Genomic DNA, 25281 nt, shown 5'->3' with positions numbered 1-25281 from the left:
GTGACCCCAATCCCCTCCCACGGGGAGATTCAATTAAGGCTGGCGTGGAGGAGCCCCGGCACATCCCGCCCAGCTCCCCAGTGCTGTAATTTACCCTCCTCCCGGCTCATTAATGTCGTTAATATTTCACGTGCTGCCGGTGCCGGGGAGCTGCTCCGGGGTCACAGGGCTGGGCAGGCAGGCAGGAATTGGGGTGCCAGTCCGGGATACCTGGCTTAGGGGACGAGGTGAGTGCCGGACACAGCCGGGGTGCGGTGGGTGAGGGCAGTGCCCGGGGAGGGGGCTGTGGGTGCCACGGTGCTGCACCCACCCCCAGCCGGCTGCTGGAAGGCGGCTTTGCTCGGCTTTGCTCTCCCCACACGCCAAACTGGTTTTTCCTCCCTGTGCCTGCACTTTCCCCGCTGTCAGCACTGTGGGGAACCGGTTCCGTCCGAGCACCCACGCACCGGGCACGGCACGCCCGCTGCAGCCGGGGGAGCGGGGGGTGCCCGGCCGGGCTCCGGGGGTGCCCCCGGACCCGAGGGTGCCCCCAAACCCGGCTGTCACCTGTCACCACCTCCCTGCCCTCCTTTTCCATCCCGCTGGAAGCCATCGAGCGCTCCCGGTGATGCCCGAGGGGTGCAGGGGGAGCCACCAAACAGAGGCTCCTGGGGGTGCTGGTGGCACCAAATGTTGGGGTCGGCAGGCGGGTACCCCCCAGTGCCCAGCACGGTCCGTGCTCTCAGTGGAGCCGCCAGCCGTGCCCTCGGTGCCACCAGCACCGGGAGGTGGCCGTGGCAGGGCCGGGGGCTCAGGCGGGGCTGGGTGACCCCGGGGTGGGCACGGGGGTGGGTGGCACAGGGGACAGGGGGGCCCTGCCCGGCTCCCACGGCAGCCGCGGCAGCAGCAGCGTCTCGCCCCCGTGCCGGGAAGGCTCCTCTCGGCTGGAATATTTGCTCCATGAGATCATCCTGTGCCGAAACAGCCAGGAACAGCCAGGAGCCCTCGGCAGCGGCTGCGGGAGGTGACGCGTCCCGGCCCGGGGTCACCGCGGGGAGGTGGCCGCTGGTGACGGTCCCGCTGCCCCCCAGCCCAGGCTGTGCCTCGCAGCCTTGGGGACACCGGGACACCGGAGCTGGTTGTGGCCCCAGCGTGGGACGTGTCCCGGGGTGCTCCCTGTGTGCCCTGCTGTCCCCGGGGCTGTGCCGTGTCCCCATCCCCAGGATGTGTTGTCCCATTGAAACCTCGTAAACACAGGAAGGGCCGTGCCGGGCTGCGGTGCTGAGCACGTCCCTGGCACCCGGCCGGGCTCCCCTCACCCCCCCCAGTGCCACGGGGGCAGAGTTGAGCCCCCCCGCCCGTGTCACCCCCCCCCCTGTGTCACCCCCCCGTGTCACCCCCTTCTGCCAAGGGGAGCAGCTCCTGCCCCGGGTCACCAACAGCAATTCCCTGGGGCTGTCCCCTCCCTGGGCTGTCCCAAAGGGATGCCCCCATGCTGGTGGGATGTGTCCCCCTCGTCTACAGCAGAGGCAATGGGGACAGCACTGTGACAAAGCTCACTGCCTTGTCCCCAGCCGGGCACCGATCCTGGGCTGTCCCGGGGTGTCCCAGGCCAGTGCCCTGTCCCCAGGCACCGATCCTGGGCTGTCCCATTGGTGCTGCCCATCCCCGTGGCCTCAGGGCTGCCCTGGGTGCTCCCAGCCCCTGCCTGTGCATTTGCTGGTGTCTGTCACTGTCGCAGGGGTGACAGGAACGCTGAGTCCCCAGCCGGGGTGGCAGGTGCCTTCCCACGTCCCTGTCCCCGTGTCTGTCCCCATTGCTGTCCCCGCAGGGCGCTGGCTCCTCCGGCAGTTTGTGCCTGCAAACAAGCTGTAATTTAGGGCTAAAAATAAGTGAGGGGGAAGGTGCTGGGCTGGTGGCACACCCAGAGCAGGGCTGGGGACAGGTGCTGTGCCAGCCCTGCAGGGGTCACGGCTGAGGTCCCAGCCTGGCCTGGGGTCCCTGCACTGCTCAGCCTGCTTTGGTGGGAATGATTGGAAACGCTGCAGATTTTTCTCATGGCTCTTCTTGCCCTGTCACCCCATGTGTATGGGACCTCTGGTGTCCCCTCTGGTCCTTGTCACCCGTGTAGGTCCCCAGGAGTGGCACAGCCTGAGGTCCTGCCTGTGTCCCTCTTTCTGATGGCACTGTTTTGGGGCTTGACCCCCTTGTCTTACCTGAACCCAGCACCACCTGGCATTTTGGGGTGCCTCTCTTTTGGGGATCCCCAAGGTGGGGAGGGTGCAGCTGTGAGCCCTCCCTGTGCCCCATCCCTGTCCCTAACCCTGTCCCTCTGTCCCCAGCCTGCCTGTTCCGCTACAATGTGCTGTCCCTGGTGTACCTGCTCTTCCTGCTGCTCCTGCCCTGGTTCCCGGGGCCCTCCTCACGCTTCTCCACAGGTAAGGGGGCACGGGGGACAGGGGGTGGGCACAGGGCACAGGGGAGCTGCCACCCCCTCCCACGGGCACCTTGGCTGTGGTTTCACCCCGGCCGGGCAGTGTGGCTCCTGTGGAGCCTCTCTCTGTTAATTATAGCCCAGGGGGGCTATTAATAGCCCTGCTGCTCCACAAGGGCTGGTTTGGAGCCTTTTTAACCCAAAACCTCAGGGCTGGGCAGTGAGGCGCACCACGAGCAGCCCCTCCACCCTGCCCGGGGCACTGGGGTGTGTGGTGGCCTCAGGGGTCACCCCCACCCTATGGGGCAGGTGCCCCTGGCCCCCCTGTGCCCGGCTTTGAGCCCACCCCCAGCGCCTGGCACGGCCACAGATAAAAGCTTTGCCCTCTGAATATTTCATGGGCTCCACGGCCCCGCATCCCGGCACTGCCCAGAGCCTTTGCCTGGATTTACAGGAAAAAACAAGAGGAGGGAAAGCTCACAGCTGTGGTGGGCTCGCTGCCCACCCCACCCCTGGCCAGGAAAATGGGCACAGGGCCCAGGGAACCGGCTGGAATGGGGGGAGAGCCAGGTGGTGGAAGGGCTGAGGGGGTTTGGAGGGGGGAGGGAGCCCCCCCATGGGGTGTTCCAGAAGGAATGGGGACCCTGGAACCCTCCCATGGGAACTTCCAGCAGAGATGGGGACCCTGGAACCCTCACATCAGATATTCCAGCAGGGATGGGGGCCCTGGAGCTCTCCCATCAGATATTCCAGCAGGGATGGGGATGCTGACTGCCCCTCAGGGTGGTCCCAGGCCAGCAGGGCCATGGGGGGGGGTCCTGGGCTTTGGCTCCTGGGGTGCCCTCGGGCTGTGCTGGGTGAGGGCAGAGCCCTGGTGGGATCCTGACCCTGGGGCAGAGCCCTGGGCTCTCTGGGCTCCCTTCCCAGCTCTCCCTGAGGGTCCCTGCTGGGGTTCCTGGTGTCCTTGGCTGTGGGTGACAGCTTTGCCCGTGTCACAGGTCACAGCAGCCGCATCCTCAAAGCTCTGCTGGGGATCAGCATCCTCTTCCTCCTTGCCCACCTGGTTTTCCAGATATGCCTGTACACGCTGCCTGCCCTGGACCAGCTGCTGGGGCCCAGCTGTGAGTAGGGGGTGCCCACACCCACCTCCACCCACCCACAGCCCTGCTCCCTGTGCTGCCCTGGGGCTGCACCCTCAAACTGGTGCCATGGAACCCATCCTGGGGGCTGCTGAGGCTCTGCAGGGTCCCAGCCCCGTGCCACCTCTGGGGACACCCTGTGCCATGCTGGGTGCCACTGCCCTGGGCACACAGCCTGTCCTGCCATGGATGGGGGTGCTCTCCCCGTGCTGGGGGGTGCTCAGTGCCTGCCCTGCAGGGTCTGCCCCTCTCAGTGCCCCCCTCCTCCCCACAGGCAGCTCCTGGGAGGTCTTTGCTCGGCACATTGGGGTCACCAGGTAAGGGCACCCTCACCTGTGGGGCTGGGGGCTGGCAGGGGCCGGGGGGGGTCACCCCTGAGCCCTGCCCTGCCCCGCTGTCCCCCCAGGCTGGACTTGAGTGACATTCCCAACTCGGTGCGGCTGGTGGCACCCGACGTTGGCATCCTGCTGGTCTCGTCCCTGTCCCTGTGCCTGTGCCGCCGCCTCAGCCCTGCCCCTGCCACCTCCAGAGGGAATCCCGGGTCCCTGGAGTCCTCTGAGTGGGTGAGAGCCACCCCCACTGCCATGGGGACATCCCACCATCCACATCCCACCGGGTCCCTGTCTGTGGCTGGTCCCTGTCCCTTCCCTGGGCACAGCCTGGGGCTTGGCACGGGGACATCCCCAGTGGTTGGGAACCCAGTTTGGGGCAGTTTTGGCCAGATTGGAGTCATTGTCACACAGCTTAGGGTGACTCAGCCATGGAGGAGTGTCTGTGTTTGCTCTGGCATTGCCACAGGGATTGTGGCAAACAGCTGGGACTGTGGGGGTGGGCAGTTAATGGGGTGGGCAGCTGTGGGGGTGGGCAGGTATAGGGTGGGCAGTTATGGGGTGCAGGCCCCAGCTGGAGCTCGCTGGTGCAGGGCTGGGTGCTGTGCCATGCCGTGCCATGCTGTGCCGTGCCAGCCCCACCTGGCAGTGCCAGCAGCTCCTGGGGACACCGTGCTTGTGGCACCCGGGCAGACACAGCCCCGGTGGCTCCGCAGCAGCCCCGGCTGTAACCCGAGCACTGCAGGCACGGATGCCTTTGCCGTGAGCCCGGGAGGGAGCCTGGAAAAAAGCTCAGTGCTGGGAGCTCCCGGAGCCAAGGCAAACAGCGGCCCCGAGGAGGCAAAGCTCTCCCGGCGGCTGCCAGAGCAGCGCGGCCAGGTGCCGGGCACTGAGCCCTCCGCAGACAGGGGAAACTGAGGCACGGAGCTCAGAGGCACGGAGCTCAGAGGCTCGGAGCTCAGAGCACGCTGTTGTCCCCGGCAGAGGGACGAGAAGGACGCGGGGTGGCAGCGGCGGGCACAGAGGGACACGCGGCTGCGGAGCCGCCTGCGGGACAAGGCTCATTCCCTGCTCTGGGAGGCTGGCAAGGGCCTGGCCTTCCTCCTGCTGGCCCTGGCAGGTGCGTGTGTGTCACCCTGGTGCTGAGAATGGCACGGGAACAGGCAGGAGGCAGTGCTGTAGGAAGAGCAAAGCAGGCTTTATTTCAGAGAACTGCGTGGTTTTTATAGAGCGATACGATGGGTTCTGTTTGGTTGGTTAATTAACAAAAACATCCTTCTCACATGCTGTTCTTGAGAAGAACAGAAAGGAAAAGTAGAAAAACACTGCTTGCAGATTGTTTGTACTTAACAAGTTATCACATCTTTACAACTCCCTAAAAATTCTCACAAGCCTCTGTAAGAAATGCTGGTTGTTTCTCTGTGCCATGGCATCGCCAGGTGGGCACAGCCTGGGGGCACACGGTGGGTGAGCTGCTGGGGAGGGTGCTTGGTGCCAAGTGGAGATGCTCAGTCCAAGGGAAAGCATGCTTGGTGCATCAGGGGAGGGTTTTCCATCCAAGCTCAGTGCAGGCAGGGAGGGATGCTTGGTCCAGAGGGGAAAACAGTGCAAGGAGAAAGGAGCTTGGTGTAAGGGGAGAGAATGTTCAATCCCAGGGAGAAATCTCAGCCCAGGGGAGAGCTGCTCGCTCTGAGGGTCAAATGCTTGATCTGGGGAGGGAGGGGATGCTCAGTGCAAGGAGGGAGGATGCTCATTCCAAGCAGGAGTGATGCATGGTCTGAGGATGGATTTAGAGTCCAAAGGGGAAAAGCTTGGACCAAGAGGAAGATGCTTGGTTCAAGGTGGAAAACTATCCAAGGGGAAGGGATGCTTGCTCTGAGGAGGAATGCTGGGTCCAGTGGGGTGCTCTCAGTGGGATGGGGGGCTCAGTGGGGTGCTCTCAGTGGGATGGGGGGTTCAGTGGGGTGCTCTCAGTGGGATGGGGGGTTCAGTGGGGTGCTCTCAGTGGGGTGCATCCCAGTGGGATGCTGCTCGGTGCAGGGGCTGCTGGGCTGTGCACTGACTGCCCGTGGGGCGCTGCTCCCCAGGGATCACCCTGCCCTCCGCCTCCTCCAGCGTCTACTTCCTGCTCTTCATGGGGCTGTGCACGTGGTGGGCCTGTCACCTCCCCTCCAGCCACCAGGCCTTCAACGTCCTCTGCGTCCTCGTTGGCATCTACAGCGCCTGCCACCTGCTGTGCCTCTATGCCTACCAGACCCCCTTCGTGCAGGGGGTGTTCCCAGCCCCCACCATCTGGGCACGGTGAGTCCCAGGAGGGAGGGGAGGGAGCTGTGCTGGGTGAGCTGCCCCATCCCACCCTGGGGAAGGCACCCAGAGCATCCCTCTGGTGCCAGCACGGGGATGGCAGCCTGGCTCCTGGTGCCAGCACGGGGATGGCAGCCTGGCTCCTTGTCCTGAGGGTTGATGCCAGCTCGTCTGTCCCTGCAGGGTGTTTGGCTTCAAGGACATCATCCTGTACCACAACTGCTCGCAGCCCAACATCCTGGACCTCAACAACAGCCACCCCTGGCCTGTCTACGCCAACCCTGGCATCCTGCTCCTGCTCTACTACACCTTGGCCACCCTGGTGAAGCTGCGCCGGCGAGAGATCAAGGTGAGGGGCTGCAGGATTGAGCCACACCCCGGTGGTGACAGTGGTGACAGCGGTGACAATGTGCCTGGCTGTGACTGCCCTGGCCCTGCTGCAAGGCAGGGGGGGGTGGGCAGTGGGGTGCCCACGGTGTGGGGTGCCTGGGCAGGGGGCTGGGGCATGTCCTGCTCCCCAGTGGTGGCAGTGGTGCCCTGAGCTGGCTCCTGCCCCTCGCAGAGAACCGTGGCACCGGCACGGCCGCGCCCGAGGGACCTGGTGGAGCTGGAGAGCTGGCCCCAGGACACTCCCCAGGTGGCTGAGGACACCAAGGTGGGTTTGGGGGGGCTGTGCAGGGAGTGGGTGCGGGATGGGGGTGCCAGGGTGGGCTCTGAGCCTTCTCTGCCCTCAGCCCATGCTGTGCCCCAACACCGGGAAACCGAGTGCCAGCACCGAGAACTGCACCGTGCACGTCTTGAACGCACGTAAGCCTGACCCCAGCCCCTCCCCAAACCCTGCCTGGGTCCTGGGGCTGCTTTGTGCTCCCCTTCCCCAAACCCTGCCTGGGTCCTGGGGCTGCTTTGTGCTCCCCTTCCCCAAACCCTGCCTGGGTCCTGGGGGTGCTTTGTGCTCCCCTTCCCCAAACCCTGCCTGGGTCCTGGGGCTGCTTTGTGCTCCCCTTCCCCAAACCCTCCCTGGATCCTGGGGGTGCTTTGTGCTCCCCTTCCCCAAACCCTGCCTGGATCCCGGGGTCCCTCACGCTCCCTCTCCCCATGCCAGGCAGGAGGCATCCGGCGGCGTGGCTGCCCCTGCACACCTTGGGCCACCTCCTCATGAAGCAGAGCTACGTGGCTGCCCTCATTGCCATGATGGTAAAGAGCTGGGAGGGGACACGGCCCTGGGCAGGGGACACAGCCATGGGCAGGGGACATGGCCATGGTGGGGTCACCTCGTGGGCCCAGCCCTCACCCTCCCTGCCCGCAGGTGTGGAGCATCACGTACCACAGCTGGCTGACCTTCGTGCTGCTGCTGTGGGCGTGCCTGATCTGGACGGTGCGGAGCCGCCGGCACTTTGCCATGCTGTGCTCGCCCTTCCTGGTGCTCTATGCCATCGCCCTGTGCAGCCTGCAGTACGTCTGGGCCATGGACGTGGCCCCCGAGCTGCCCACCCACATCAGCTTCGTGGAGCTGCAGCAGCTGGGGCTGGTGCACCCGCAGTACCCCTGCATGGCGCTGGGGGCCAAGGTGAGTGTGGCACTGTGGCATTGTGGCACTGCCCTGCGCTGCCAGCGCCCCGCTGTCCCCGCTCACCGCCTGTCCCCGCAGCTCCTGTTCACCCTCACCTTCTGGATGCTGCTGCGGGGGTTCGTTAGCGAGAAGGTGCTAACGAGGAGGGCCCCGGCCACGCCGCTCCTGGAGGTGTCTGTCACAGATACAGGTGAGGGCTCCTGGTGTCACTGTGCCTGTGGGGGGGACCTGTGTGCCTGCCCAGCCCCTGCAGCCCCTCCGTGCCCCACAGAAACCAGCCAGATGCGGGACGTGCTGCAGAAGCTGGGGGAGGTGCTGAGGGATTTCTTCGCCAAGTTCTGGATCTGCGTCTGCGCTGTCAAGTTCATCGTGGTGACCTTCGCCGGCCGCCTCGTCCTCTACAAGATCGTCTACATGCTCCTCCTGCTCCTCTGCCTCATGCTGTTCCAGGTGGAGGGGCTGGGCACCCCTGGGGACCCGTGCCATCGCCGGGGTGGCCCTGCTGATGTCCCTGTCCCCGCAGGTGTACTACAGCCTGTGGCGCAAGGTGCTCAAGGGCTTCTGGTGGCTGGTGGTGGCCTACACCATGCTGGTGCTCATCGCCACCTACACCTACCAGTTTGAGGACTTCCCCATGTACTGGAGGAACATTACAGGGCTCAATGATGACCAGTGAGTGTCCCCTACCTGCTGTGGGGTCCCTCCTGGCACCAGGGCATGGCCAAGGGCTGGGGAAACTGAGGCACGGAGCAGGTTGGGGTTGATCCCCAGTGTGGGGGGGCTCAGTGCCTGGTTGGCATGGGATGGATGAGACCCCGTGCTGACCCTCCTCTCTCCACCCAGGCTGAGTGACGTGGGCCTGCAGCAGTTCAGCGTCTCCAAGCTCTTCTCCAGCATCCTTGTGATGGGTTTCTTCCTGCTGGCCTGCATCCTCCAGCTCCACTACTTCCACGAGCCCTTCATGCGCATCACTGACCTGCAGCACATCCGGCCCCCATCTCTGACCTCTGACCACATCCCCAGGTAGGACCCATTGCTGGGTGACCCCCCTGCACCCCGAGCCCCCTGTCCCTGCTCTGACCCCCTCCCCACAGGTCTGAGGAGCTGCATGGGAGCCGCCTGCTGCGGGATGCAGCCGCTTCTGAGACCGCCCAGTCCCGAGACTCTGACACGGCGTCCCTGGGTACGGGGCAGGGATAGGGCATGGGCTGGGAGGGGTGTCCTGCAAGCCAGGAGGGACCTGGGAGGGCAGGGAGGTGGATTTGGGTTGATATCTGGGCAGGGAGGTGGATTTGGGTTGATGTCCGAGTGTGGGAGGGTAGGGAGATGGACTGGGGCAAGCCTGGAAGAGCCTTTTGGGGTATGGGTTGGGGTGTCCTTCAAGTCTGGGAGGGTGTGGGGAAGGACTGGGATGTTCTCTGAGCCAGGAATGGGCAGGAGGGCATGGGGGTGGATTGGGGTGTCCTGAAAGCCAGGGTGGGACCACCGTAGTGCAGGGATTCATTGGGGTCTCCTCCAAGTCTGGAGGGATGCAGGGATGGATGGGGATGCCCTCTGAGCTAGGAGGAGGCTGGAGGTTGCAGGCATGGGTTGGGTTGTTCTCCAGGTGTGGGGGGCTGTGGGAATGGATTGGGGAGGACACAGGGGAGGGGTTGGGGTGTCCTCAGAGCCAGCGAGGCTGCAGGGGTGTCCATGAGGGTCCACGTCCCACAGCATCCAACAAATGGGGGCTGGTGCTGGAGCGCCTGGTGGTGCTGGGCCGCACCTTCTCGGACAAGATGACACGGAGTGAGGTCTTCGTGAGGCGCCTGCTGGAGCTCCACGTCGTCAAGTTGGTGGCTGTCTACGCTGTCTGGGTGGCCCTGGAGGAGGTACCCCTGGGGGCGTGGGGTTGGGGGGCTCAGCTGGGCCCCCTGAGGTGCTGACACGGCCTCTGGCCCAGGTCTCGGTGATGAACTTCTTGCTGGTGCTGCTGTGGACCTTGGCCGTGCCCTACTGCCGCTTCCGCCACATGGCCTCGTGCCTCTCCACCGTCTGGACCTGCATCATCATTGTCTGCAAGATGCTCTACCAGCTCGAGGTCGTGGACCCCCACGAGTACTTCAGCAACTGCACCCAGGTGTGCCCAGCAGGGCCGGTTCTTGGGGGGCTCCCTGGCTGGAGGGGGGGCTGAGGGGCACTGACCATCCCCTGGTGCTCCCCTCTGCAGCCCCTCCCCAACGGCACCAACCTGACCCCAGAGGAGCTGGGCAACTCCACGCTGTACCGTGGCCCTGTGGACCCTGCCAACTGGTTCGGCATCCGCAAGGGCTTCCCCAACTGGGGATACGTCAAGGTGGGCACGGGGACACTGTGGGCACCACCTGGAGGGGGTTCTTAGCTTCACACCGTGGTCCTGAGCATCTCTTCTGAGAACCTGGGGAGGTGCTGCTTATGAGGACCATCCCGTGGGGGGATTGCTGGTGTCACCCCATGGTCCTGAGCGTGCCCTGTTCCCCCAGAACCACCTGCAGGTGCTGCTGCTGCTGGTGTTTGAGGCCGTGGTGTACCGGCGCCAGCAGTACCACCGCAAGCAGCACCAGCTGGTGGCCCCTGTCACCGAGACCGTGTTTGAGGACATCTCCCGCGAGCACCTCGACCTCAGCCTCGTCAGCTGCGCCAAATACTTCATCAACTACTTCTACTACAAGTTTGGCTTGGAGGTGGGAGCACCCCTTGTGTGGACTGGGGTCCCAGCGCTGGCAGCATTCCCAGTGCTGAGCCTTGCACCCCCTGCACCCCCAGATCTGCTTCCTGATGATGGTGAACGTGATTGGGCAGAGGATGAACTTCCTGGTGATCCTGCACGGCTGCTGGCTCGTGGTGATGCTGACGCGGCGGCGGCGCGCGGCCATCGCCCGCCTCTGGCCCAAGTACTGCCTCTTCCTCGTCATCTTCTTCCTCTACCAGTACCTGCTGTGCCTGGGCATGCCGCCCGCCCTCTGCATAGGTAAGGGGCACCCTGCCTTTCTGTGGGAAGGGGCTGCAGGAGAGGCCCTGGCACTGATGGTGCCCCCTGCCCCCCCAGACTATCCGTGGCGCTGGAGCCATGCCATTCCCCTCAACTCGGCCCTCGTCAAGTGGCTCTACCTGCCCGACTTCTTCCAGGCTCCCAAATCCACCAACCTCATCAGTGAGTAGCCCCCTGCCCATGGGGTGCCCCCTACTCCAGCCCCTGGCAGTCCCCTGCTCATGGGGTGACGCAGCCCATGGCAGCCCCTTGGCCCCCCTGCTGCAGCCCCTGGCACCTCTGTGCCCATGGGGTGCCCTGTCACCCTATTCCAGCCCCTGTCCCAACCTCTGGCACCTCCCCAGCCATCCTTTGGGTCCAGGAGGGGGGAAGGACAGACAGGAGGGTTGGAGGAGGTTTAAGAACTCCGCTCCTTTGGGGGTAGAGCTTAAATCGCACACATCCCGTTGGAGAAGGAGTCATGGCAAACCCCACCCTTTTTTGGGGTACCTTAATTGTTTTCCCAACCCTTTTTGGGGTCCTTAATTGTTTTCCCACCCCTTTTTGGGAAAAGAAGGGGTCTGGAGAGACCCACACTTGGTTAAAGAAGGGGTGGGGCCGGGAAAAGCCGCACCTGCCTGGAGGGAACTACTGAACATCCTGCCCAGGATGGGGGTGCCCCACGCCAGGGGAAGGGTTTGGGGGGTATCAGCATTCGGGGGGGCTGTGGCCCGGGCTGAGCTCTGCTCCCCCAGACGATTTCCTGCTGCTGCTGTGCGCGGCCCAGCAGTGGCGCGTCTTCGAGGCCGAGCGCTCCGAGCCCTGGCTGTGGGCGGCCGGCGACAACTCGGACCGGCTGGACCGCGAGCAGGACCACCACAACCCCACCCCAAACTTCATCTACTGCAAGTGGGTGCCCCCAGCACTGCACTCCCAGCGGGGCTGGGCCGCGGGAATGGGATTCCCACTGTGGGCAGTGAATGGGGGGGCTCCTCTGGGATGGGACCCCTTGGGGTGTGGACGCACAATGGAATCCCAGCCTTGCAATTCCAACCTTGGGATGCCAAATTCTGGGGTTTGGACAGGATGGGCTTTCCCCCTGGGATGGAACCCTTTGGGGTAGGGACAAGATGAGATCCCACCTTTGGACAGCAAATCCCCTGGGTGTGGGTGGGATGGGACCTTCGGGCAGTGGGACCTGCTGGGCTGGGATCCTCTAGAATGGGATTGGAACCCTTTTGGGCCAGGGTCCCTTTGGATGTGACTGCCCTGGTGGCTGGAGCAGGGACACCCTGAGGCCCTTCTGGAAGGAGATGAGGTGGTCCAGGACACCCCTGGTGATGGTGCTGGACCCTCACAGGCTTTGTGCCGTAAACTGGGACAAAAGCCTTTGTCCCCCATGACAGGGCTGGCTGGGGGACTGGGACCGTCCTGGGAAGGGACAAGGCCCCTGCTCTGACCACCCCCTCCACAGGTCCTACCTGGACATGGCGAAGGTGGTGGTGTTCCACTACCTCTTCTGGGTGGTCCTGGTGGTGGTTTTCATCACCGGGACCAACCGCATCAGCCTCTTTGGGCTGGGCTACGTGCTGGCCTGCTTCTACCTGCTGCTCTCGGGCACCGCCATGCTGCGCAAGCCGGCCCGCGCCCGCCTGGCGCTCTGGGACTGCCTCATCCTCTACAACATCGCCGTCATCATCTCCAAAAACATGCTCTCGGTGCGTGGTGAGCCGCCCACGGGCCTCTCCTTGGGTCACCCTGTGCTGTAAATCAAAGGGGAGACAATGATGCATCTGACTCCATTGATATCAGAAGGCTAATTAATTACTTTATTATACTATGCTAGATACATTTCATCTAAACTGAATCTGCCAAGCACTCACTCTGCATGCACCTGCTCACACTGCCCAGAATCTCATGGCTGTCACCACACACACACACACTTGGCCCTGATAGGCTAAGGAAACAAAACACCATCACTTTGGATAAATAACCTTCATATTGCATTCTGCTTTGGCACAACACAGGCACAGCAAGTGATAAGAATTGCGTTTTCCCTTTCTCTGAGGTTCAGAGAATGTGAATCTCAGAAATCCTCGGGAAGAATTGTGCCTTGCTTTTCTCTGTGAGGAGAAATGTGGCAACAACCCTGGCTGTCCCCTGGGGTGGTGACAGAGCCGTGTGTGCCCTCTCTGCCCACAGCTCCTGTCCTGCGTCTTCGTGCAGCAAATGCAGAGCAGGTTCTGCTGGGTCATCCAGCTCTTCAGCCTCGTCTGCACCGTCAAGGGCTACTACAACCGTGAGTTGCTGCTCTGGGGGGCATGGGGCTGCAGGCTTGGGCTGCTGCCTGACCCGCCTGCACCTCTGCCTGCCAGCCAAGGCGATGCACAAGGACCACGACTGCACGCTGCCCATCGAGGAGGCCGGCATCATGTGGGACAGCATCTGCTTCTTCTTCCTCCTGCTCCAGCGCCGCATCTTCCTCAGCTCCTACTACCTGCACGTCATGTGGGACCTCCGAGCCTCTGCCCTGCAGGCTTCCAGGTGGGATTGGGGTCCTGGAGGGTCCTCATGGGTGCTGGGGACCCCCCTGACCCTCTGCTGTCCCTGTCCCCCAGGGGTGTGGCACTGTTCAAGGCCAGCATCATGAAGAGCCTGCGCTCGCACCGGCAAGCCGAGAAGAAGTCGCTGGACCAGCTGAAGCGGCAGTGAGTGGGTTTTGGGGGGCACTGGGACCCCTCTCCCTGCACCTTGGGACACCCCTGAGTGAGGGGTGCCCCTGGGGGGGGAGCAGGCTCTGCAGCACCCTCTGCCTCCAGGATGGAGCGGATCCGAGCCAAGCAACAGAAGTACCACCAGGAGCGCGCCACCAGCACGGAGCAGGAAGGGGCCAGAGCAGGTGAGAGCCGGGGGGTCCCTCCCGTGTCCCCAGCCCCTCTCTGGACACACGGGTGGCACCGTGGCCTTTCGCCGACGCCCATCCTGGTGGAGCCCCGTGGAGCATTGTGGTGACCCCTCCCGTGCTGAGTCCCCCCAGGCAGGGTGGGTGCCCTGAGCAGGGCCCTTCTCAGCCCCCTCTCAGCCCCCTTTGCCATCCCACAGCTCCCGGTGGCCCGGCAGACCCGTCCCGGCAGAGGGAGCGGTGGTGGCGGCCATGGTTAGACCATGCTACAGGTACAGCCCCGGCACGGGGCCATAACAGGGCTCAGCCCTTGGAGAGGTGCCTCTGCTGGGACCACTGACACCTGCAGGGACACTGCACTAACACCTGCAGGGACACCACACTAACACCTACAGGGATACTGCAAGGACACCGCACTAATATCTGCAGGGACACTGCTCGGCCAGGGGACACCCCGCATGTCCCCTGTCCCCAGGCTCGGCCTCAGAGCACTAACCACAGCTTCTCTGCTCCCCAGCACTAACAGGGTGTTGGACTGGGGGTGCCAGGCTGGGTTTGGGGTCACTGACATCGGTCACCTCTGAACACTGATGCCGCTTTGGGGACGTGGCAGTTGAGTTGTTGGATTTGATGTCCCCATGGGTGTCCTCGGTGCCAGGCGGTGCCCTGGGAGATGGCAGCAGGGACAGCGTGGGGTGTGACACCCCTGCCATGGCCCTGGCCGTGCCGTGACACCCTGTGCCCCCTGGCAGTGCTGCATTCCGGGGAATACTTCCTCTTCGAGTCGGACAGCGAGGAGGAGGAGGAGGTGCAGGAGGAGCCACGGCCGGGGAGGCTGAGCGCCTTCCAGGTGAGCAGGGCTGGGGGACTGCAGAGCAGCCCGAGGGCTGGCAGTGTCCCCAGGCTGCTGATGGCCCCTGTCCCCCTCCAGCTCGCCTACCAGGCCTGGGTGACCAACACCAGGACGGTGCTGCGGCAGCAGGAGCAGCCCGAGCAGCCACAGCCACCCAGCACTGAGAGCACTGCAGGTGCGTGTGACACCCCAAAATAGGGCTGGGGGGGGCAGCAGGGGACACAGCCCTGCCTGGTGCCCACTGTGTGCCCTGGCAGGGCGCTCCCAGTGTGTGGGGGGGATCTCTGGTGGCTACAGTGGGGTTTGGCACAGGCTGTGCAGCTTCTTTGCTGCCCACCCTGGTTGTTAAGGTGGATGTGGGGGGACAGGGGATGGGGTGGTGGACGGGAGAGCCCCAAAAATGATGTTCATCCTTCCTTGTGGTCTGACCCTCGAGGAGACGGTGCAAGGAGAGGGGTGGAGGCTGCCCAGGGGGCTGAAGGCCGGGAGGAAGAGAACGTGGAAAGATCTGGTAGGTGGGCAGCAGGACTGCAGTGCCAGGGGGATGCTGGGGGGGTCTGGGTGGGCACGGGTGACCCTCCAGCCCTCTCCTTGCCCTGGCAGAACGCAGCAACGTCTTGCAGCGGGCACTGAGCACGCTGAGGTTCCTGTGGCTGCTGTGCCAGGCCCTGGTGGACGGGCTGACCCAGTGGCTGGACACCCAGACCCGGGAGCACACAGACATGTCCCAGGTGCTGTGCCTCGAGAGGTTTGTCATGGCAGAGCGCCTGGCCAAGGTGAGCCCAGGGGGACACCGGGGCACGGGGGGTGGCAGCCCACGGGGGTGGCACTGACGTCCTGCCTGCCCCAGGGAGAGCAGATCAACGAGGAGGAGTTCCCCAATGAGTTGTACGAGCTGCCACCAGAGGAGCTCCTGCAGGAGCCCAGCCCGCCCGGCTCCCTGGCTGCGGTGTCCCTCATCCGCGCTTCCAGGCAGGTGCATAGATACCCCCGAGGGGACCCCTGGCAGTGCCACAGGCAGGGCAGGGGGCTCACCCCTGTCCCTCTGTCATCCCCAGCAGGTACCTAAGAGCTGCCCCTTCTTCTGGCAGCCAGGAGCAGGGGATAAGCGTGGAGGATGTGGCTGATGCCCAGCAGTTCCTGGCCGTTCCCCAGCAGCGCAGGCGGACTGCCAGTGAGCTCCTCAGGAGCAGGTGGATGTGGGGACAGGGGACGTGGGGACAGCAGGATGGGGACGGGGGGCAGCCAGGGGGCTCATCCCAGCCCTGCATCCTGCAGGAGGTTGTGTGTCGCCGAGCTGGAGGAGTCACAACGGTTCTACCAATCCCACAACCGGTTCCTGAAGCTGCTGCTGGCCGGGTACCGCTTCGGGACCGGCCACTCCGAGCTGCTCTGTTACTTCACCATTGTCCTCAACAACATGGTCACTGGCTCCGTCATCTCCCTCTTCCTGCCCATCCTCATCTTCCTCTGGGCCATGCTTTCCAACCCCCGGCCCACCAAGCGCTTCTGGATGACCGCCATCATCTTCACCGAGGTGGGCAGGGGTGGCCAGTGAAGGGACGATGCCACCCGGCCTCTGCTGCCACCCACTGACCCCAGCATCCCCACAGATGACGGTGGTGGTGAAATACCTTTTCCAGTTTGGCTTCTTTCCCTGGAACGGCTACATCACCCTGCTGCGCAATGAGGGCAAGCCCTTCTTCCCACCACGCATCATTGGCTTGGAGAAGTCCATCCACTACATCAAGTATGACCTCCTGCAGCTCCTGGCCCTCTTCTTCCATCGCTCCCTGCTGCTGGTGAGCCCTGGGCCGTGGGTGGGCATTTGGGGGGAGCTGGAGCTGCTCCTGGGGGCTCCAGGCAGAACCCAGCAGGTGCTGGGTGGCTCTGCCGTGGTTTCCCACCAGTGCTGGTGGGAGTTGATGCTGCAGGATGATCCTGGGAGTGAGGTGTGTGGGGCTGGGGACCAGCAGGACCCCTGACCGTGTCCCTCTGCAGTCCTATGGGCTGTGGGACCAGGAGAAGATGACGGATGAGAAGCAGCAGAGCGAGGAAGGGGAGAAGCCGGAGGAAGCCGTGTCCCCACCATCGGCGGTGGCTGAGGAAGGGCTGGAGAGTCCAGCCCAGCCAGGAGCACTGGGAGCAGCCACGGGGCTGGAGCTGGAGCCAGAGGGCGAATCTGTGGAGCAGGAAGAGGAGAATGAGGCCACACAGCTCCGCTTCAGGAGGAAGCAGGGGAGGAAGACAATGGAGGTGGTTCAAGTGGAAGGTGAGCACGAGTTCCCAACCCTCGTGTCCTGCTGAGGAGCAAAGCTGCCACCCCCAGGGTGCTGGGGTCGGGCAGGATGTGGCCCTGCAGGACCCTGGCTGTCACCCACGCTGTGCCTCACTTCAAGGGGGTGAGGAGGAGGAAGAGGCGGAGGTGTCAGAAGAGAGCCACGCTCACAGGAAGCTGAAGGCGTTTGGCTTGCGGGTCAAGGGCTTCTTCCTCACCATGTGAGTTGTGGGGGTGCTGGTTGGGGTGGGGGCTGTGGGGTGCAGTCCCTGTCACCTGTCCCCTGTGTCCCGTGTCCCCTGTCCCTGCAGGGCACACGATGTGTACCAGCCAGTGTGCGAGTTCTGCCGGGACATCATGGACACGCAGAGCCGTGCAGCCACCGACGTCTACGCCTACATGTTCCTGGCTGACGTGGTCGGCTTCATCATCATCGTCTTCGGCTTCTGGGCCTTTGGGGTGAGCAGGGAGTCCCACAGGGCCCTGCCTGTCCTGCCTCCACCACGGGGTGAGGCTGGGCTGGGTCCTGACCTCTCCTGCCCCCCAGAAATACACGGCGGCCGCTGACATCACCTCCTCGCTGCTGGAAAACCAAGTGCCAGAGGCTTTCCTGTTCATGCTGCTCTTCCAGTTCAGCACCATGGTCATCGACCGCGCGCTCTACCTCCGCAAGAGCGTGCTGGGCAAGCTCGTCTTCCAGGTCATCCTGGTCTTCGGCATCCACATCTGGATGTTCTTCATCCTGCCCTACGTCACCCAAAGGCACGTCCCAAAGGATTCCCCGTCACAGCACGGTGTGGCACCTTGGTGTCCCCCAGCCCACGCGGTGGCCCAGGCTGGTGGCTGAAGGGTGGTGACACGTCCCTCCCACAGGTTGTTCCGCCACAACACGGTGGCCCAGCTGTGGTACTTTGTGAAGTGCATCTACTTTGGACTGTCAGCCTACCAGATCCGCTGTGGCTACCCCACCCGCATCCTGGGCAACTTCCTCACCAAGAAATACAACCACCTCAACCTCTTCCTCTTCCAGGGGTAGGGCACGGGGCCACAGGGAGCGCCGGGCACGCCGAGGGTGCCGTACCACTGCCCTGTCCCCGTGTGCCCCCCAGGTTCCGCCTCGTGCCCTTCCTGGTGGAGCTGCGGGCCGTCATGGACTGGGTGTGGACGGACACCACGCTGTCCCTCTCTGACTGGATGTGTGTGGAGGACATCTACGCCAACATCTTCATCATCAAGTGCAGCCGGGAGACTGAGAAGGTACAGCCCCTATGCCAGGAAGGGTCCCTCACTAAACCCATTTTGGGGGTTTGTTGGGGTCCCCCTGAGCCCACCCTACACCGTGCACTGTCTCCCCCCACCCCAGAAATACCCCCAGCCCAAGGGGCAGAAGAAGAAGAAGGTGGTGAAGTACGGCATGGGCGGCCTCATCATCCTCTTCCTCGTGGGCATCATCTGGTTCCCTCTGCTCTTCATGTCCCTGGTGCGCTCTGTGGTGGGCATCATCAACCACCCCATCGATGTCACCGTCACCCTCAAGCTGGGGGGGTACGAGGTGAGGATGTGGGGGTGGCCCTTGGGCTGCCCAGAGGGGACACCAGGGTGCCCTGCCTGGCTGATGTCCCCCTGTCCCCCTCCTCAGCCTCTGTTCAGCACGAGCTCCCAGCAGCAATACATCCAGCCCTTCAGCTACGAGGACTACGAGGAACTCACCAAAGAGTTTGAGAGCGAGCTGGTAAATCCCCACCCCAAAAAATCCCTGCTGGCTGCCCGGGGCAGGGGCTGGCAGAGCCCCCAGGGCAGGGGCTGAGCTGTGTCCCCCTCGGTGGCAGTTGGCCATGCAGTTCATCAGCCTCTACGACGTGGAGGACATCGTGACCGCCCGCATCGAGGGCAGCTCGGGCTCGCTCTGGGGCATCAGCCCCCCCAGCCGCGAGCAGATGCGGCTGGAGCTGCAGAACGGCTCCTCTGACATCACCCTGCACCTCAGCTGGATCTTCCAGAGGTACCTCGGGCACGGCCAGGGAGGAGCCAGCCCTGCCTGCACCCCCCTGCCCACACTGAGCCTCTCGTGCCCGCAGGGACCTGAGCAAGGGGGGCACGGTGGAGAATGCCTACGGCAAACACAGCACAGACCTGGACCCCGGCACGCCCGAGCGCCTGCAGCTGGCCCAGCTGCTGGCTGGCACCAGGACTGAGCCCGTGTGAGTGTCCCCTGAGGGGGTGGCTGGACCCCTGAGCTCAGTGGGATGGTGTAACCCCCCCCATCACTCTGCTTTCTTGCAGGGCATTGCAAAACCTCTTCCCCAAATACATCCGGGCATCCACTGGCCTCGAAGCTGAACCCATCGAGCAGCTGCTGCCAGGTAGGTCCCAACATGTCCCCCACAAGAAAACCAGCACTGGGTGCCACCTCTCTGAAGACAGGGAGGACATGAGTCCCAGTGTGTCCCTCCCTAAGGCATCAGCACTGGGAGCACACCTGATGGTGCCAGCCCCTTGGACAGCGAGGACGCGAGCCCCGCTGTGTCGCTCCCACCCAAAATCTGTCCTCAAGAGCACAGCAGCCACTGTGCCGTGCCCTCACGGTGTCACCCTCTGCAGATGGTGAGGAGAACTACCTGGACGTGGAGTTGCAGCTGAAACAGGAGCGCAGGGGCTCTGGCCCTGGTGAGCACTTTGTGGAGTGGTGGGTGCTGAGGCAGAAGGACGCCCCACCCAAGGCTGGCAACATCCTCCCCATGGTCATCTTCAACGACAAAGTCAGCCCCCCCAGCCTGGGCTTCCTGGCTGGCTACGGGTACGTGGAGGGTGCCAGGGTGAGGGGGGATCCGGAGGCATTGGAATTAAATACCAGTATAGCCAGATGGGACGTGCCTGGGCTCGTCTGGCCCTTGCTGCTTGACCAAAGGCAGCAGCTGTGGTGGACTCACCCCAGAGACACCTTTGGCTGGCTGGGTGTGTGGTGGATTCACCCCAGAGACACCTTTGGCTGGCTGGATGTGTGGTGGATTCACCTCAGAGACACCTTGGGGTGGCTGGATGCTGCACCTGGGTGCTTGGGACAAGCCCAGGCTTGCAGGAGCTCAGGTTTCCCTCTGTGGAGAAGCTTTAAGGGGATGGTGAAGGAAAGGAGTCGCTTCTGATGGAGGGTTTGGATCCAGAGCTTTATTCTGGCCCTCAGGCCTCTGAATGCAGCACCAGCTCCAACAGAACTCCCCGAGCCCGTGGTTGCTGTTCCTTTGAACCCCGGGGAGAGGGGCAGGGAAGGGGTAGGGAGCCACCAACCGGGTACAGGAGGGGAGGGACAAAGGGACAAAGGACAGCTGGATGGCCCAATGCCCCCCAGGGCTGAGAGGCATCTTTTGAACTCTGCCAATCACACGAAGCCCTTTCTGGAATGCCAAGATGGACGGACAGCACTCAGCAGGGGCAAGGGAGGGGAAGGGAGAGGTGATTGGCACACCCGGGGAAAGAACTGGGATACCTGAGCCAGGCTATGACATCAGACCGCAACACGGAGGGAATGGCTGTGGTGGGATTCAGGATGTGCTCCCCTCTTGCAGGATCATGGGGCTCTACGTGTCGGTCGTGCTGGTGATCGGCAAGTTCGTGCGGGGCTTCTTCAGCGAGGTCTCGCACTCCATCATGTTCGAGGAGCTGCCCTACGTGGATCGCATCCTGAAGCTGTGCCAGGACATCTTCCTGGTGCGGGAGACGGGCGAGCTGGAGCTGGAGGAGGAGCTCTACGCCAAGCTCATCTTCCTCTACCGCTCGCCCGAGACCATGATCAAGTGGACGCGGGAGAAGGAATAAGGGGAAGGGGCTGCAGCCCCCTCCCCTGGCAGGGACATCACCGCCAATGCCTTAACCAGCCCCCCTGGCTGGGGCTGCGTCCCGGCCCGGGAGGCACTGGGAGCTGGGGTTCTGGGCACTCCCTGGAGGGAGGATTTTTTCTGGATGTTTTTCTTACATTGCTTTGAAGCCGTCCGATGTGCACAGACCACGTTGTGCCTTCCCGGGGAGGGGGGACAGGAGGTGGCCCCCCCACCCCACCCCACCCACTGGGCACCCCTGGCTGCCAGGTGGGGATGGGGGGGTCAAGAGCCAGCCCGTGCCCCCTCCCTGCGGGCCCCAGCCCTGCTCCAGAACCAGGTTGAACTCAAGCAATAGCCCCCCCCCACCCCAGCTCCAGGATGGGGGTCCTGGGTTGTGGCCCCCCACGTTTGAGGAGGTCTGGCAGCCCCAGTTGGACTTTAGACACTTGTGACTTTGGGTTTGTTTTTTTTTTTTTTTTTTAATAATTCAAATGTTTTATTTATACAGATACCGAATAAAACAAACTTGAGGCCTCCCTGGCTCACAGGCAGCTGGGGCAGGGAGGTGGGGGGGACCAGGGACCTGCCCCCCAACCTCCAATAAATGGGGATGGGGGCTCTCCCTGCCCCTGGCTGGCACAGAAATGGGGTATAAAAGCAGCTGCCTGGGTGTCAGGAATGTAGCCCTGAGGAGTGGCAGTGCCCCAGCAGTGGGATGGGGACGTGTCCCCCGCTGTCCACAACCCCTTCAGCTCTCGCTGGACTCCTGGGTCTCCTGGTTCTGCTCCATCTCAGCTCTGCAGGGGACAGACACTGGATGGACACGGCCTCGGGGGCTGAGCAGGTAGGGAGGAGCCCCCCAGCCCCAGGGGCCCCCCAGCCCCGGTACCTGCGGATCCTGCGCTGGCCCTCGGCGCGCACGTAGGGTGGCAGCGTGTCAAGGGGACCCTGCAGGAGAGAGGCCGTGAGCCTGGGGACCCCCACCACCCCCAAGACCCACCCTCTGCACCCCAAAACCTCACCAGCTCCTTGAAGGTGAGGCGGCAGCTGTAGCACAGCAGGGGGATGTAGGCAGCTTTGCTTTCAACCCTGTGGGACAGGGGAGGACAGGGACACTCAGCGGTGCCACTGCGGTGGCCTGGGAGTGGCTGTGGAATCCTGGAATGCCCCCAGCCCATGTGCTCACCCTGCTACTGGCTCCTCCCAGATCAGCGTGGGCTCCAGAGCCAGCTCCTCCTCTGTAAGAGCCAGGGGGTCACCGAGGGGTGCACGGCTGCTCCCCAAATCCCCCAGGTCCCCAGTGCTCTCCCCACTCACCCCCAAAGGTGTCCAAGCCGCAGAGGCAGAGGAGGCAGCGCTGTGACTCGCTGCTGGCCTTGGCTGGCTCTGGGCTCAGCTTCTCCCCAGTCCTGCAGCCAAAATGGGGGTTGTGAGTGCACCCCAATCCCCCCACGCCCCCAGTACCCCCCCCATGAACCCCCCATACCGGTACACAGTGCTGATGGTGGAGGGGAACTCCTCCTGCAGCCCCAGCAGGAAGCGCTCGACCAGCTGGTGGATGCTGAGCTTCTCCCGGCGCTGTGGGAACAACAGGGAGAGCAGGGCAGCACTGGGGCTCCTGTCCCTGCCCTGGGGACACACAGCGTGGGCTCCCCACCACGGGACCCCCTACCTTGGTGAAGAGGGGTGGCACAGTGATGGTGGGGACGCTGAAGAAGCGGTTGTAGAAGGCGATCTCCTTGGCCGTGTAGTCCCGCATGGGTCTCACCACCATCACGTCGCCATGCCGCTGGTCCGTGAAGCCCTGTGGGTGTGCAGGGCTGCCAGGGGACTGTGCCACCACCAAGCCACGCCCCCATGGCATCGTGTCACCCCTGGGGTGCGGGTGCCTGTCCCCAGCTCACCGTGTCCACGGCGAGGTAGGCACCGCGCCCCAGGGAGAGGTTGGTGAGGAGCTTGATGGCCACGCGTGTGAGGCTCTCGCCCATCATCACCTTGGCATAGCCCTTGTCCCGGGCTGTCTGCACGATCAGGTGGGTCCTGGGCACGAGGGGACAGCGGGTCAGAGCCACCCTGTGCCCAGCTGGCAGCAGTGCCAGGCAGGGTCAGTCCCTCACCGCAGCATCTCCAGCAGCTCCTCCCGTGCCGTCGCTGTCACCGCGGCCTTGAAGCTGCGGAGCAGCTCCTGGGTTTGGGCAGCGTCCGGCAGGCAGGGGGTGGCTCCTGCTGGCGTGTCTGGGATGCTGTGACCAGGCAGAGAGGTGCCACTGTCCCCATCCTGCCGCTGCTGCTGGATGAAGCTGTCCACAGCCTCCTTGTAGGAAGGGCCAGACGGGCTGGATGTGCTGGCGCGCTCCGGCCCTGGCTGTAAGATGGATGGGGGCAGCTCCAGCGCCTGTGGGGCAGAGAGGGATACAGGGCAAGTTGTCCAGATGTGTCCCCTCACCTCAGCACGTGTCCCGTGTCAGCACGTGTCCCGTGTCACCCCAATACCTCCTCCAGGTGGATCAGGTGGTAGGGGAAGCCAGTGGCCTGCAGCAGGGTCTCCATCTGGGCCAGGGTCTGCTGCCGCTGCTCCGGACTCTGCCTGCGCACAGCTCCCTCTGCAAGGAGGGGACAGTGCCAGGGCTGCTGCCACATTGCCAGCCCTGTCCCTGGGGCCAGGGTGGCAGCTCCACAGCCCTGGCACAGTGCAGGGGACACTGTGCTGGGAGCTGGTAACAGGGCAGGGAGCAGGGAGTGGGGCTGGGAACGTGCAAGGGATGGGCAGCAGGGCTGGGAATGGGGCAGGAACAGGCAGTGAGCTGGGAACTGGCAGCAGGACAGGGAATGGGCTGGGCATGGGCAGCAGACATGGAGCAGGGATTGGGCAGTTGGACAGCAGTAGGGAATAGGGTTAGAATGGACAGTTGGACATGGAACAGGGATTGGAGAGCTGGACATAGAGCAGGGGATGGGCTGGGAATGGACAGCTGGACAGAGGCTCCCTCACCCTCAACGTAGACGAGGCCGGGGATGAAGCGGAGCCTCTTGGCCGCCTCCCGGCTGAGTCCCTGCAGAGAGAGGAGTGGGGTGAGCTGTGGGTGAGCTGTGGGGTGAGGGGGGATGATCCGTGTGCCCCCCGAGTCCCCACTCACCTCCTGCACCTGCCTGACCATGGCGCTGGAGGCCGGGCCCCCCGACACTGCCAGCAGCACCTGTGGGGACAGCAGGGATGGTCACGGGCCCTGGGGCCACCCGCGGGTCCCCTGGAGGTCCCCCTGCCCGTCAGTACCTTCTCTCCTGGGAAGATGACGCGGTTCTTGCCCAGCATGGCACGGAACTTGTGCACGAAGTACTCCCGGAAGCAGCCACTGGGGACACAGGGATTCCTGAGCCATGGCGACGCCCACACCCCCAGACCCTACACCCCAAAGTCCCCTTGATGTCCCCCAGAACAGCATCCTCAGGCCCCAACATCCCAGAGATCCAATGACCCCCATGAGCCACGACCCCAAATGTTCCTGTCCCCCCTCCTCTGTGTCCTCAACACTCAACGTCCCCAAGCCTTGATCTTGTTTGGCCACGATGTCCCAGACACCCAATGTCTCCAAACCCTGATGTCCCAGAGATCCAGTGTCCCCAGCCCCAACATCCCAATGCTCCAGACACAACATCCCTGAGAACAAATACCCCCAATCCCTGATATCCCCAGGAAACAAAGTTCCCAAGCCCCCATCTTCTGGAGACTCAAAGATCCCAATTTCTGATTGTCCCAAATTTCTGAAATCCCCAAACCCTGATGTCCCCCAGCCCCAATGTCCCCAGTTTCTGATGTCCCCAGCCCCGATGTCCCCAAGCCCCGATGTCTCCAATTTCTGCTGTCCATGGTCCCGCTGTCCCCGGTCCCTCACCGGCAGAACGGGTCCCCGACGCGGATGACGAGCGCGGCCGTGCTCTGCCCGCACTTCATGCACGTTCGGGGCTGGCTGCGGGGAAACGGCCGGTCACCGGGGACATCGGGACCGAGCCCCCGGGAGCGCTACCGAGCAGGAAGGGAGGGGGGGTTCCCGGCCCCCGGGCAGCACCAGGGATACCGGGATGTTACCGGGGGTAGAACCGAGAGATATCGGGGGGATTACCGGGAGCGGGGGATCGGGGATGGCACTGGGGAGCACTGCAGGGATACCGGGAGCGGCACCGGGGCGGTACCGGGGGTAACACCAGAGGCAGGCCGGGGGATTCCGGTGAGACACCGGGGACAGTACCGGGGGGGACACCGGGGCGGTACCGGGGGGTGCTGGCGGGCAGGACCCCCGGGGAAATACCGGGGAGTACCGGGAGCGGCCCCGAGGGTCCATTCCGAGGCCGGACCGGACTCACACCTGTCTGCCGGTGCGCGGCGGCGCCGCGGCGGTTCCGCGTCCGCCCCGCAGCCGCCACCGCCACCCTCCACGTCGCACATCGCGGCGCTACTCGGCCCCGGTGGGTCCAGGTGGGTTCCGGTGAGTCCCCGGGGGCCCTGCTCGGTTCGGACCCCGCTCGGCCTCGTTCGGCTCTCGTTCGGCTCTCACTCGGCTCCGCTCGGCCTCGTTCGGCCCCGCTTGGCTCCGCTCGGCCTCGTTCGGCCCCGCTCGGCTCTCGCTCGGCTCGCACTCGGCACCTCTCGGTCCTGCCGTGTCCCGGTGCGCTCCCGTCGCGCGGTGATGA

At 64.0% G+C, this 25281-nt stretch overlaps 2 protein-coding genes across 7 annotated transcripts in view; one reads left to right on the top strand and one right to left on the bottom strand.

Annotated features, from left to right (window-relative positions):
• Nucleotides 1-21126, top strand: part of PIEZO1 (piezo type mechanosensitive ion channel component 1 (Er blood group)) — a 24620-nt gene extending 3494 nt beyond the window's left edge. The window contains exons 2-51 of one of the 5 annotated variants that reach the window (XM_071440835.1): nucleotides 2322-2417; nucleotides 3412-3534; nucleotides 3827-3869; nucleotides 3959-4115; nucleotides 4866-5001; nucleotides 5969-6182; nucleotides 6369-6534; nucleotides 6748-6840; nucleotides 6920-6992; nucleotides 7288-7379; nucleotides 7492-7752; nucleotides 7834-7945; nucleotides 8027-8205; nucleotides 8279-8427; nucleotides 8599-8778; nucleotides 8850-8938; nucleotides 9469-9626; nucleotides 9698-9874; nucleotides 9965-10090; nucleotides 10257-10457; nucleotides 10540-10744; nucleotides 10823-10927; nucleotides 11500-11653; nucleotides 12219-12462; nucleotides 12947-13043; nucleotides 13120-13288; nucleotides 13363-13452; nucleotides 13564-13643; nucleotides 13847-13918; nucleotides 14399-14496; nucleotides 14578-14674; nucleotides 14939-15010; nucleotides 15103-15275; nucleotides 15350-15471; nucleotides 15558-15692; nucleotides 15778-16036; nucleotides 16113-16301; nucleotides 16501-16771; nucleotides 16899-16998; nucleotides 17089-17236; nucleotides 17325-17539; nucleotides 17651-17809; nucleotides 17887-18034; nucleotides 18141-18329; nucleotides 18417-18509; nucleotides 18607-18779; nucleotides 18856-18978; nucleotides 19061-19140; nucleotides 19379-19574; nucleotides 20341-21126. In XM_071440835.1, coding sequence (XP_071296936.1) covers nucleotides 2322-2417; nucleotides 3412-3534; nucleotides 3827-3869; nucleotides 3959-4115; nucleotides 4866-5001; nucleotides 5969-6182; nucleotides 6369-6534; nucleotides 6748-6840; nucleotides 6920-6992; nucleotides 7288-7379; nucleotides 7492-7752; nucleotides 7834-7945; nucleotides 8027-8205; nucleotides 8279-8427; nucleotides 8599-8778; nucleotides 8850-8938; nucleotides 9469-9626; nucleotides 9698-9874; nucleotides 9965-10090; nucleotides 10257-10457; nucleotides 10540-10744; nucleotides 10823-10927; nucleotides 11500-11653; nucleotides 12219-12462; nucleotides 12947-13043; nucleotides 13120-13288; nucleotides 13363-13452; nucleotides 13564-13643; nucleotides 13847-13918; nucleotides 14399-14496; nucleotides 14578-14674; nucleotides 14939-15010; nucleotides 15103-15275; nucleotides 15350-15471; nucleotides 15558-15692; nucleotides 15778-16036; nucleotides 16113-16301; nucleotides 16501-16771; nucleotides 16899-16998; nucleotides 17089-17236; nucleotides 17325-17539; nucleotides 17651-17809; nucleotides 17887-18034; nucleotides 18141-18329; nucleotides 18417-18509; nucleotides 18607-18779; nucleotides 18856-18978; nucleotides 19061-19140; nucleotides 19379-19574; nucleotides 20341-20590 — 7331 coding nt within the window. In that variant the 3' untranslated portion in view covers nucleotides 20591-21126. Of the gene's footprint in view, nucleotides 1-2321; nucleotides 2418-3411; nucleotides 3535-3826; nucleotides 3870-3958; nucleotides 4116-4865; nucleotides 5002-5968; nucleotides 6183-6368; nucleotides 6535-6747; nucleotides 6841-6919; nucleotides 6993-7287; nucleotides 7380-7491; nucleotides 7753-7833; nucleotides 7946-8026; nucleotides 8206-8278; nucleotides 8428-8598; nucleotides 8779-8849; nucleotides 8939-9468; nucleotides 9627-9697; nucleotides 9875-9964; nucleotides 10091-10256; nucleotides 10458-10539; nucleotides 10745-10822; nucleotides 10928-11499; nucleotides 11654-12218; nucleotides 12463-12946; nucleotides 13044-13119; nucleotides 13289-13362; nucleotides 13453-13563; nucleotides 13644-13846; nucleotides 13919-14398; nucleotides 14497-14577; nucleotides 14675-14935; nucleotides 15011-15102; nucleotides 15276-15349; nucleotides 15476-15557; nucleotides 15693-15777; nucleotides 16037-16112; nucleotides 16302-16500; nucleotides 16772-16898; nucleotides 16999-17088; nucleotides 17237-17324; nucleotides 17540-17650; nucleotides 17810-17886; nucleotides 18035-18140; nucleotides 18330-18416; nucleotides 18510-18606; nucleotides 18780-18855; nucleotides 18979-19060; nucleotides 19141-19378; nucleotides 19575-20340 lie in introns of all 5 variants that reach the window. The other 4 variants (XM_071440834.1, XM_071440837.1, XM_071440833.1 and 1 more) reach the window with 4 other exon arrangements.
• Nucleotides 19923-25275, bottom strand: CTU2 (cytosolic thiouridylase subunit 2). Of its 2 annotated transcripts, none has more exons than XM_071440868.1 (15): nucleotides 24957-25275; nucleotides 24486-24560; nucleotides 23867-23945; nucleotides 23730-23789; nucleotides 23585-23645; nucleotides 23086-23195; nucleotides 22710-22987; nucleotides 22497-22632; nucleotides 22265-22396; nucleotides 22079-22170; nucleotides 21910-22001; nucleotides 21779-21830; nucleotides 21615-21681; nucleotides 21482-21540; nucleotides 19923-21389 (listed from the first exon to the last, which is right to left on the bottom strand). In XM_071440868.1, the coding sequence occupies exons 1-15, from the start codon at nucleotides 25034-25036 to the stop codon at nucleotides 21341-21343; spliced, it is 1422 nt and encodes a 473-aa protein (XP_071296969.1). In that variant the 5' UTR covers nucleotides 25037-25275; the 3' UTR covers nucleotides 19923-21340. The 2 variants fall into 2 exon arrangements, with proteins under 2 accessions (XP_071296969.1, XP_071296970.1); XM_071440869.1 differs by having other exon boundaries at nucleotides 24486-24556.
• Nucleotides 25276-25281: the final 6 nt, after the last annotated feature.

Source organism: Agelaius tricolor, unplaced genomic scaffold (genome assembly GCF_023055355.1).
Source record: "Agelaius tricolor isolate 1412-34295 unplaced genomic scaffold, bAgeTri1.0.p SCAF_15, whole genome shotgun sequence".
NCBI lineage: Eukaryota > Metazoa > Chordata > Aves > Passeriformes > Icteridae > Agelaius > Agelaius tricolor.
Note: the sequence above shows the minus strand (reverse complement) of the source record. Positions and strands in the feature narration are given on the sequence as shown.